The 12489-nt window shown below is 46.9% G+C and overlaps 1 protein-coding gene across 13 annotated transcripts in view; it reads right to left on the minus strand.

Moving 5' to 3' along the window:
- Positions 1 to 12489, minus strand: part of Msi2 (musashi RNA binding protein 2) — a 354017-nt gene that overhangs the window by 45436 nt on the left and 296092 nt on the right. For all 13 annotated transcript variants that reach the window (XR_005878381.1, XR_005878382.1, XM_013117652.3 and 10 more), the window contains one exon: positions 3133 to 3247. Coding sequence is in view for 11 of the 13 variants with exons in the window: in XM_013117652.3 (XP_012973106.1) it covers positions 3133 to 3247 (115 nt within the window). In the remaining 2 variants the exon portion in view is untranslated. The remainder of the gene's footprint in view (positions 1 to 3132; positions 3248 to 12489) is intronic.

Raw genomic sequence — 12489 nt, forward strand, 5'->3', positions numbered from 1 at the left:
CTTACCATCTTTTATTCCATTCTATTAAAGGCCATGAAAGCTAAAGGTGAAACACATTGCATTTTCCCCAAGGATGTTGGCGCAGCCATATCAAGAGAGCTCAAGAAAGAATGTCATACTCGTATATACTTGTCAGTTCCCCTTTTGTGGGACCTCCCAAAGGATGGAGAAGATCCTGAAAGGTATTTTAAAAATCAGTTCCATGGTGCCCCAGTCATGAGACCAGCATGCCGGCTGTCTCAGCGCCTGACTGGAACATTGGCTCCTTGGGATTGGAGGCAAGGTTCTTACACTGGCACACAGTAGGCACTTGGTAAATATATGTTGGATGAGTAAATTTTAACATTTCAGTGGCTTACACTTTTGCTTTTAAATATTCTTCTTAGAAACTCCCTTCATTAATGAGTATTTACTTTGCAGGATTTCATGATGTAGCTTAGACTGGTTATGATCTGGGATCTTGCCTCAGCCTCCTTCGTGCTAGTATTACAGCTGTGCACCACTGCATCTGGCTATTCACAGTGACCTTTTTGTTTGCTTTTCATCCAACAGGGTTTTCGCATGGTCCAGGCTGCCTCAGACTTGCCACATAGCCAAGGATGACCTTGAACTGCTTGTCTTCTCAATTCTACCTCCTATGCGCTAGGATTACAGGCGTGTGCCACCATGCCTAGCTCTTCAGTGAATAATTTTTTCTTTTCCTTTTTTTTCTACAGGAGCCAAGTCAAACTGTTAGGGGCAGTAATAGCATGGGTCCCAGGACTGATAGGCAAACAATGCACTATGGAGGTGGTGACCCTACCCAAAGAGGGAAACCACCCCAGGTCACACTACCACGGTAGAGGACACAAACAATGAAGCAATTAGGGAGGATGAAGTCTTCTTTTTGATTCCTCCTAAAGAGCCAGAGGACCACATGCTACATTGCGCCATCGGGGACAAAAGGGCAATCGAGGGCATCTATACATCAAGTGCTAAGTAGTCTGCTACAGAGCAACATGACATAATTCTCAGTGGTTTTAATAATCGTTTAGAAGTAATAACTAGAGGGTTGAGGAGATGGCTTGGTTGGGTCAAATGCTTGAAGACCTGAGTTTGATTTCTCAGCAGCCACATAAAAATGGGAGGTGTCATATTTAAATCCAGGGTGCAGAAGCAAAGAGGACTCTTGGAGCTTGCTGGCCAGCCAATTTAGCTGAACTCATGAGCTCCAAGTTCGGTGAGAAACTTGTGGCTTCCACATGCACGCAGCAAACGCCACGGGTATCCTCTTACATGTATATAGAACTATGGAGACTCTTTAATTTTCCCTAGCCAGTGTGTGTCCTTATAGCTGATGATGGAGTTACACCCTGATAATGTGTATTTGCCAGACCTGACCTTCCAACTTGCACACTAAGTGACAGCACACTGCAGACTTGTCCCTGATTCCCTTCCTGACAGAGAACATGGCTGTTCTCTGACAAGCTACCACTTAGCAGCTGCCCTTGTCCAGCAACCCCAGGGAGTGTGGCACCGTAAACTGCCAGCCTGGAAAAAAATCCAAACTCAATAGTCAAAGCTGTGTCTATTGAATACACACAGCTGCCTTACTGTTGTTAAGTAGAAAAGTAATGGGTTAAGCCAGCAGAAGACAGGGATGATCCTGTCTACCGTAAGACAGTTCCTGAGCTCAGTATGTTGCCAACTTCTGATCCTCCACCTCCCAAGTGTAAGTTCACAGGTGTGTACAGCCATGCCCAGTTTCATGCAGGAACTTCATGTATGCTAGGCAAGTACTCTACTAACTGAGCTACACTCTAGCCCTGCCATATTGTTTAAGTACTCTACTAACTGAGCTACACTCTAGCCCTGCCATATTGTTTGAATTACTGTAGCCTTATGCAGTGCTTTGGGATATAGTCAAACTGGTGTTTTCTGATTCTACCCCCCCTTTAAAAAACATTTTATTTTTTTCATGTTTCTATTTCTAGATAAGTTTTAGAATCACACAGGCAGTTTCTAAAGAACTATAATAGGATTTTTCTTGTAAACTCTGTTAAGCCTAAAAAAAATTAATCTTAGAATTAGTAGATTGGCCATTTAAAAAAATATTCTCAATGGCACCATTCTTTGTCTTTAAAGTTCTTCAATATTGCTTTACCTGCCTAAGTTATTTTCTCAGACAAGTAGATACAATTCTTTGTAAGAGCATGGAAAGTTTAATACATTTAAGACTAAGCCAGGGATGATTTAAACAGCAGCAAATCTGAAAATATACAAAGAGCTTATCAGACAATATAGAAGAAGGACTCTTAGCCAAGCCCAATGAAAACCCATTAAAACTAGACAGCTCGTGTGCCTGAATGGAATTTTACCATTAACGACCATTTATCCCATTTAATTAGTATTTTCCCGACACACAATAACTTGCACTAAAATACCGTTCTCTCGCCTTGAAATTTCTAATTATTGTTGCGACCCATACCATTACGCATCTCCTCTGCTTTCTCCATCTTTCATGCCATTTAAGCGGTGAGATTTTCAATTATCTACGCAGGGCGGACAGAGATACCTCTAAGGAAAGGGGCATAATATGCAACTCAATTTCTCTAAAAGCCAGGAGAGATCATTTTTAGTCAGAACAAACACACTTTGTCTTTCATCATTTTTTTTTGCAAATAAAGAGTAAAACAGGCTATTTAAAACATCCATTTAAATGCAAATTTTGATATCCCAAGAGAAAAATGTTAATCATTTAAATAGACAGGATTAGTGCCCACCCTTGCCACCCTTCAGTGCCTCTCCTAAGTTTTAGAAAAATGTAGCTTGAGTTCACACAAGTTAAACCAGCAAGGAATTCTTAGGTCTTAGGAACTCTCACTGGGCCAAGAAGGCTGAGGCTGAGAGGAGGGGGGGCGGTCCTGCTCTGTGTTTGAGGAAGGGGAAGGACAGACAAATCAAGTCCAGATGCTCAACTGCTTGCCACGACCGTCTCAAAGAGGAACCTATTAGCCTCACTAGTAGATGGGGGATCAGTAGCTTACGCAGGTAAACTGAAGTGCAGACGAGTAAAGTTACTGTTAAGTGACTGAGCAGGGTGTAGAGGCTGCCACAACCCTGGACCCCAGTCCCACACCTGTGCAGACTCACCCAGCATCCCCATGCCAAGCATGAATGCATCCATGGTGTAGGGCAGCCCCCGGGCCCGGCCTCTTGTCCCAGGAGGGAACATGACTTCTTTCGGCTGAGCTTTCTTACATTCTACCTGTTAAACAGAAAGGAGAACAAATGAGATGCAAATGAATTCCACGTAAATGTCAGACGCAGAGCCGATCGGGTTACGAGCTGTTATTTTTAGTCTTGCTCCTTACTCACTGTAAAAATAGCTGTGCTGAGTAAATGGCCTGCAAAATAAATATTTAAGAAGCCACACCACTTGTGCAAATCCCGCTTTGGAAAAACCTACAAGGATGAAATTAGGTTCTGGAAGGGCAGCGAGGACGTAAGCTAAAGATACACACGGGGGCTGCAACCTGGTACAGAAAGCATGATGGCTAAGACGGCGGCGACAGTGACGGATGGGCCCGTGGGTAGCAGCAGCAGGGGCAGTGGCAGCAATTATAATCATCTTTCATGATTGTTTGGCCTTTTAGACAGACTCCTTGATGGTCCTGAAGGCTAGGGACTCCTTGCATCAGGCCATCAGAGACCCTCTTTTATGAAACAGAGAGGGCACTCAGTCCTGGCTCTATCTCCCAGATGAGAACACTGACCATCAGAGGCTCAGAAGTAACATACCTCATTCCACCCCCAGCAGGCAAAGGCCTTGAAGCCAGGTGTTACATTTACTAGGTTGGTGCCATCACCATCCCCATGGAACCCACACCACGAAACTTCCCAAGGGAGTCCCAAGCTCAAACATAGACTCTATTCCTATGGATGACTGCTTCTGCATTTAGCACGCATGTCTTTTAGTGGCTGCTAATCTTTCCATTTATCTTCTGCCTCCAAAATCTCCCGATTCTAGTCTACATATGCACATGGAGGTCACTTACTGAACACTATGACTTAAAAAATAAGGACCAGGGAGATGGCTCAGTGGGCAAAGTCACTTTCTGTCAACCCCGATGACCTGAGTTCATTCTCTGGCACTCACATGGTGGCAGGAGAAACTGACCCTCAAGAGTTGTCCTCTGACCTCCGTGTATGCCATGGCACACGCACTCCAACATAAATAAAGGTGTGCAATAAAAAAACGGAAACTGCAGTAACTAATCCTGTGGCCTGCGGAAGCTCCTGCGTAGTTTGACGGGAGTGCCTGAGCTGGCTCAGCACTACTTGCTTTTAGTTTACAGGCGAGTTTAACAAGCACGGTTGGCTGTAAATCAAGCCCATTGCTGATAAAGATGGGCTGTGGCGGGGCAAAGCAGGGCACTTAGAGCAGCCAACAGTAACAGCATGGGAGCCTCACGGTGACAGAGGAAGAAGAATTGGGTATCTTATTTAAAACAGTCTGGGGACATATGGCAGAGGAGCAAAAGCTTCACGTGGCTCAGCAGCTGCCAGGGGTATCTCTGTATCACAGGAGATTACAGTTGCTTATGCCGTGTCTGAGGCAGGCAGAGTGAGGTAAACTGCGCAGTACACATTGTTTAAAAGGGTGACCTACAGAGAGAATCCATTTCGGAGATATGTTTATCCCAGATACTCCAACTAATGATACTTAGTATTTTTAGTAATAATCCCAGATACGCCAATTAAAAATACTTAGGATTTTTAGCAGTAATTATACAGCCAGGAGTGATGGTGTATGCCTGTAATCTAAGTACTAGGGATGCTGAAACAGGAGGATTACAGGTTTGAGGAAGGCCTGGGTTATGTAGCAAGGTCTTGTTCCAGGGGGAAAAAAAAGAAGGAAGGAAGTGATCAAGGGAACTCTGAAACCATGTAACAAGGATTATTTTTGCTTTTTAAAGAATGGTAACTATAGGTAGAGGCAGGTGGATCTCTGTGAGTTTGAGGCCATCCTGGTCTACAGAGCAAGTTCCAGGACAGCCAGGGATACACAAACTCTGTCTCGAACCTCGCCCCCCAAAAAAGAAAAGAGTGAGAGAGAATGTTAACTAAGAATATCTTTAAGAATGAAGAAAAATCACTCAGTGTGCATGACAGATATGTTTATTATAAAGAGTTTTTTTTGTTTTGTTTTTACTTTTTTGTAGATTAGAAGGAAAAACAAGGTGAAAGAAAACTAGGCAAAAAGACACAAGCTGTTAATAAAGAAGCACATATCTTCAAAATAAACTATTTTGGGGGACTGCGAAGATGGTTCGGAGGGTGAAGGCATGTCACAGAGGCATGAAGAGGCATGTCTAGAGCTCATGGAGGAGCTGGATGTGTGGCGTGACATCTATAATTCCGGCAGTTCTATGAGGAGATGGGAGAATCCCTGGAAGCCTGTGGGCCAGAAAAACTGGTGCACATGGGGGAAACAATAGATTCTGTTTCAGATGAGGTAGGAGGACAAGGATTGACAGCCACAGCGGCCTTCTGATGCCCCATGCATATGCTGTGCTGTGTGCACAGGGGATGCATTTTTGTCTATTCAATGGGCACTGAGGACAGCACTGCTGGAAGTAAGGGTCCTGAGGGTATAGGAAAGGAGGAACATGCATTACTTTTCCCATTGTTATCATTAAATACCTGACAAGAAGCAATTTAAGGGAATAAGGATTTATTTGGCTCACGGTTTGGTGGAGGAAGGCGTGGCTGGAGCTGGGAGGTGTGGCCAGTCATTTGTCCTCTGTAGTCAGGGAGCAAAGGGGAAGCAAAAGGAGGGGCTGGGCTATGTAAGTATCAGGCCTGGGGGCTCGAGAGACTCAGTGGTTAAGTGTGTGTTGATTGTGAACTGGGTGTGAAGCTGCAAGTCTCTTACCCTAGCACGTGGGAGACAGAGGCAGGCAGATCTCTGTGGGTCTGAGGCTACCTGATCTACACAGTGAGTTCTAATACAGCCAGGGCTACATAGTGAGATTCTGTCTCAGAAATAAAAAAGTGTACACTGCCCTTCCAGAGGACTGGATTTTGAGTCCAGGCAGCTCACAGCTTCCTGTAACTTCAGCTCTAAGGTATCTGACATCTGTGTGTGTGTGTGTGTGTGTGTGTACAAATGCACACCCCAGACAGAGAGAGACACACATTAAAAAGAAATTGTAATACATTAACAAAACAAAACAAATGAAGGCTTGCCCCCAGTGACATACTTCCTCCAGAGAGGCTCTATCCCCCAAAGGTTCCCCAGCAACATCACCAGCTGGGGATCAAGTGTTCAAATTTATGAGCTGTAGGGCACAATCCACAATTCAATCCACAACAGGCAGATTGATTTTCCTGACGGGCAACTGATAATATATAAAAACCTGCTATGATCTCATCTTTTGACCTAATAATAATCCTACAAGTAAGAATGTGTACTGTGAAGGTCTATGAATGAGGCTGTTTGCTGGGAATCACAATAACCACAACAACAATCCAACAACAGGGACTGGGCTGGTGAGATGAGATGATTCAGGATATAAAGGCTCTTGCCACCAAGCTGGACCACCTGAGTGCTGTCCCTGGAACCCACATGTAACATAAGAGAACTTATGCAAGTTGTACTCTAAGACTTCTCCATGTGTGGCAGGGTATACACAGACACAGACACAGACACAGATAGACAGACAGACAGACACACACACACACACAAATCCAAACAACCAAGAGAAGTAACGGGGGACTGATGAAGTGGAGTTTGCTTGAGTGCCACCAAAAACACTGGCCATGAGGTACTGGTATTGGGTCCTAGGAACCAGGCAGACCAGGACACTAGTAACTCTAACTGTAAGAAGACAAACATAACTAACACTGACTTTGTGGAGGCAAAGAAAAAAGAAAACCAAAACAAAAAAAAAACAAGTGTGTATACTGTATTAAAAATATTTAAAAGATCTACCAAAGTTGTCTTAGAGCAGTTTAAAAAATTATGGTGTATTTTGTTACTGTTTATTTTCCAAGTCTCCTGCCATGTAGTGGCTGCATGTCGCATGTTTTCATAAAACAAGGCAACAGTCTGTCATCAATAGGGTTATTGGGGGATTCCGCTTGCATGTAGGTGGAGAAAGACAATTAAAAAGAAATAAATTCAACCACATCAGGCCTTTTAGATTTCTCCCCATAGTTCAGGCATGGTGATTAGCGCTAGGCCCTGCCTTTGCATTCCCATCCTGGGAGCTGAAGGCTGAGAGAAGTCTCCTTTGCAGGGAGCTGCCCCAGCACAGGAAGATGGGCGTGCCCTGAGCAGGCAGGCAGATAATTACCTAAGGCTGACACCAGGATGGGAATAATGCCGCTAACCAGCTCACTTCCTAACAGCCCTATCAGTGGCAATCTATCGCTTTGTCTTAGGAAAACCTGCTGCCTGTTCCTAGGCAACCCGATCAACGGAAATTTCAGGTTTATACAATTTTCATTTAGGGAACATAAAGGTTAACTAACTGTAATAGGAGTATTTTCAACAAACCCACCTACTCTTCCTAGCACTGAGCAGGGCTGGCAGCTCGTTGAATTCTGCTGTCTTTGCTGGTGGCATTTTGGCAGTCCCCGCCACAGGAGCCCCATCTACCACCTGCCCAGTCACAGTGAGTGCACTCAAGGCCAGAGGCCACGGCATGCAAACTCTCTGGGGCCTCAGCCTGTCCCCGGCCTCTGAGTGACAGGAGTGGCACTGGACACAGCAGGGAGCCTGCTCTGGCCAGCAGCAAGAGTTTCTGAAAGACTGCTCATGTGGGAGGGCTGCTTGCACAGTCCGTCCCCACTCGCTGCCCCGAGAGACTCAGGCTGATTAATGCCGCGATGTGGGAGAGCTCAGAGCCAGGAAAGTGGGGTCCATCAATAAACAAGGTGAGTCCTGACCAGAGGCCTTCCATTCTGTCCAAAGAGAAGTCACCAAGAGTGTAGGCAAGTGCTCGCTGTACATCAAACTACCCTGAGTCACTTTTAGGCTTGTCACTTCTTCATCTCTAGAGCTAGACCACACGTGGGCTATCTCCTCCTACACCTGTGGCAAGCCAGAGAGCTTGACCCAAAACCAAGAGGGGAAAATCAGAGCCAAACAGGAAAACCCAAAATACCTCTTGGGTTCTGATCTTTGACTCAGGTCATCTGGACATGGGTCATGTTCCAGGCATCGACAACCACACACCAAATGTCCCCAAACACAGTGGCTTCGTGCAAGCACTGCTTGTTTTCCTCGGAGCTCTGAGCTGATGGGTCTTGGGTTCTCTCATGGAGCTGTGGCCAGACGGTGGCTAGGGCTGGCATCAGAGAAAGCCTTGACTCAGCCGAGGGTCCAAGACTGAAGATGGAATACCACCTATAGCGTCTCCGGGACGTCTGCCCATGTTACAGCATGGACATTCCAAGAGATTCTGCATAAGCTCCTAACAGAACCTTGGGGTTCACACCATGCAACTTCCACCACATTGTACCGTGTGCCAGCTCAGAGCCAATGAGGGAGGACAGGACGAAGTGTAAACACTTGGAACATGGACACCTAAGGGCCATCTTTGGAGTTAAGTACTGCCTGAGGTCACTGATGTGGGGATTGGACAGGAGGGTGGGAGGCATTCTACCATCCTGCTGCCTGCTGGCTGGGCTCTCAGGGTAGTGGGCACTGATATCACAGTCTTGTGTAGTAGGTCTGCTGACATCACAGGGCAGTGAGCAGAACATACAAGTTCCCTTCCACTGTACACTACAGGCCTCTGGAGTTTTTTTTGTGGACATTAGAAACAAAGTGGAGGTAATCCTCTTCTTTCTTTCTTTTTTTTTCCTTTTTGGTGGTGGATCTGGGTATCAAACTCAGGGCCTTGTGCATACTGGGCAGTTCTCTTCCACTGAATTATACCCCAGCTGTATTGTTTCTAACTTGTCATTCAGACTGTGGTGGTTTGGAAGAAAATAGTGCCCAAAGGCAGAGGAACCATTAGGTGGTGTGGCCTTGTTGGAGGAAGTGTATCACTGTGGGGGTGGGCTTTGAGGTCTCTTGTTCAAGCTTCCCTCAGTGTGGCAGTCAACTTCCTGTTGCTTCTGAGTCAAGGTGTAAGGACTTTCAGTTCCAGCACCATGCCTGTCTGCACGCTGCCATACTTGCTGTCATGATGACAATGGACTGGACCTCTGAAACTGTAAGTGAGCCGCCCCAATTAAATGCTTTCTTTATAAGAGTTGTCATGGTCATGGTGTCTCTTCACAGCAATGAAAACCCGTACTACGGCACAGACGTAATTTCAAAGTTATAGAAAAGTTGCAAAGACAGCCCAAAGAACAGCTGGGATTCTTTTGCCAGCACTGCTCACTGTTAGCATTCTGACACACACACACCTCGGCATCTGCACACACTCCACGTCTGTATCTGGAGGGGTAGGGGTGGGTTTGTGCTTCCTGTCTGAGAGCATGCTGCAGACAAAGGGCTGGCTGGACTCAGGGCTTGGGCTCTTATACACACATGGCTCTGGTGATCCCCAGCTTTCCAAGAAAAGAAAATCCTAAAAAACTTCCTGTCCGTGATTAAGTTGCTAACTTTGTTTTGTAAGTTCTAAACATAGGGGCAGTTTCTTTTGTAATCAGAACAGTTACCATTTTCAACAGGGACATGGTACTTTAATCTAGCTTTCATAATCCTTTGGCTAATGGACTCAAGGGTTCCCCTTTATGACAATATGTCTATCTACTATTTAAAAGGGTTGTGCTGTGTTGTCTATGTAGCCAGGTTGCCATTGAACTCACCATTTTCCTATCTTAGCATCTTAAGGAGCTAAGACTACAAGCTTGTGTCATTGTTTCCTGCACGTACTATGCTTTAGAGTAGAAACAGGCCAGCCTTCAGATGCTTTATAGCCTGCATCTGGATTTGAGGTCTGCCTAAAGGCACAGAGCATATCAAAGAGTACTGTTTTAGGAAAGGCACTGGAGCATCTATGGGGAAGACTTCCTTATGGCTGCTCTGGCAACAACTTGAAGTCCCTGCAACCACTGAGCATCTGTCGGGGAAAGCCAGGGAATCAGAGAAGGAAGGTGATTTCTGAAGAGTAAAAAGACTTGTTTTCCCTGCTTCCTCACAAACAGTCCCATCAGCATGCAGTCTTAGGGCCAGAGGGAAAGCCAAGAGTTATACCTGTGGCCTTGATGTACCCTGAACAATCGGTGGGGGCCTTGGGGGTGTGCTGTCTGGCTTGAAAGGGCCAGTGTGTACAAACAGATCATGTTAGAAAACTTCCCTTCCCCAGGAAGCCAGAGGCCTGTTTCAAAGGCTAAAATTCCCCAGTGTGCAGACACTGACCTTGACTGTCTGGCTGGCAGGAGGGAGAGTGAAACAGAGAACTCAGGCGAGGCTGACCCACGCCTGTCTTTGCACAGAGACTTTTGACAGCCCCGAGAGGCCTGGCTGGACCTTGGATCAGCTTGGCCTCTTCCTAAATCACGTGGCTGTTCCTCCCTAGCTGGTTATAGAGGATTCCAGGTGGATCCTGCTTATCTGATGTTACAAGTCAACCTCTTTGCTGGTATTCAGAAAAGGGAGAGGAAGGGCCATTGTATAGACCCAGGATTTCCCCAGAACCTGGTAGCCGTGCAGATGTCTCCACAGGGCAGGGGCAGATAGGCCTGCCTCCAGAGACCCTTTCACTATTCCCCACATAACCTCTGCCATTCAAGGCAAAGACCTTCCTTCCTCCCAAGCACTGCCTGTTTTCTTTCTCTGCCCATTCTGAGGACCCCATGGAAAGCAAGATCCTTGGTGGGGCTCCTGTAAGTTCATACTCAAGAGATCTGGTTGCCAGGCACCAGAGACGCCATCTGGACATGGCATCTCATCTGGTTCGACTTCTAAGACGTTCTCACGGACATGGAACCCTCATGATGACACAAAGGGGACAACTGTAGTAAAGGCAGCCATGGGCATGCCAGCAGAAGAGATAAAGGCAACCAGTTGAGCCATCCTCCGTCAGACACATGCTGGACAAAAATGACCTGGACCCACATGTAGGAAGCATCAGGATCCGGTTTGGTTTGCACAGGAGGCTCCCTATGTTATTCTGGGGGAAGGAAAAAACGTCGTGCCACATGTGAACGTGTGTGCTGGTACATGCATGTGTGTGATGTTTAAGAGATTTCCATGGGTCACATAGTAAACATATATACTCGCTATTGGGCAGAGGGTGTCACACATGGAGCCCTCAAACAATGCCCCCTATTCTCCATCACTTTGCTGCATGTGGTCATTTACTTGGTGGAACAGCCTAACTGGACTCCTCCCTGATAAAGAAACTGAGGCCTCGAGAGAAGAAAGAACCTACCACGCCAGAATACAGCCAGGATCCAGTCACAGGGCTCCCAACCTCCAACCCCAGCTCCCTCCTCTGGGTCCGGCCCTTCCGGTCCCCCTGCACCGCCCCCGAGTCCTCGAGGGCCAATCTGATGCTATTTCTTCCACGAAGTCATTCCCAACTCCAGCTTCCAGAATTAATTTCCTCACCACTTACAGAATTAATTTCATCCACTGTTTCCTCTGCTTAGTGTTTTTATTAAAACCGGCGATGGCAAAGTGAAGTAGGTCATCAACCAGTAATATTAAGCACCGAGCAAGGAGGCTAGCATGTGGACACGGAGGTAATATAAGGGGATGTGACTCCTTTTGCACGTGCTAAGAGTCTGGGCGATAGGTGGAGAAGAGCCAGTCTCCAGTCTCCAGTCTCCTCCAGTGCTGCTTTCGACACGCCCCCTAACAACTGCACCCAGGGCAGGGTGGGCCTCATGTGTCAGAGGGCAGTCTCAAGTACAGCTCCCTGCTCTAACAGCTACCTTTGGGCTCTGGGGCTGAGCACAGCTAACTTCTCTGCACCCAGACTTCTCATCTGCAAGGCAGAGCCTGACCATGGCACCTATCCCACTGGGGCCAAGCCTACAGACCAATCCTACAAAGCCCCACCCCGGAGAAACCCCTAACACTTACCCTGCTCTACGCAAAGCCTACAGGAAAACCTCTGGAGAAGAGGAAGCCAGTTCATGCCCAAGCTCATTTTGATTCCAAAGTACGAGACCAAAAGCAACAGCCCCTCCCACCTGCAGGGCCCAGCCCTATTCCTAAAGGACCCTTCCACCCCCGGCCCCCACCCCAAGGTAGTCCCAGCTCCCTGCATTCATCTGTAAGGTGCGCTAGGGGAGCTGGCAGGCTGTACTATTTGAGGAAAAAGCTGACGCGGTAGCAGCAGCTGTTCTTTTTTTGCGGGCACCTGCAAGGGCATTTCAAAGTGAAGAGGAAGCCTGGCCCCCGGCAGGTGTCCAAATCTGGCTGTAAGATGGAGTGGGTGTCTACCCCCGCCCAGAGCTGGCTGCACTTAACCATGCAGTAGTGACAACAGGGAAGGCGCTGCTTCAGCAGCAGCCTGAAGCTCCCTGGGTGTGGGT

This window comes from Mesocricetus auratus, unplaced genomic scaffold, assembly GCF_017639785.1.
Source record: "Mesocricetus auratus isolate SY011 unplaced genomic scaffold, BCM_Maur_2.0 Super-Scaffold_100007, whole genome shotgun sequence".
NCBI lineage: Eukaryota > Metazoa > Chordata > Mammalia > Rodentia > Cricetidae > Mesocricetus > Mesocricetus auratus.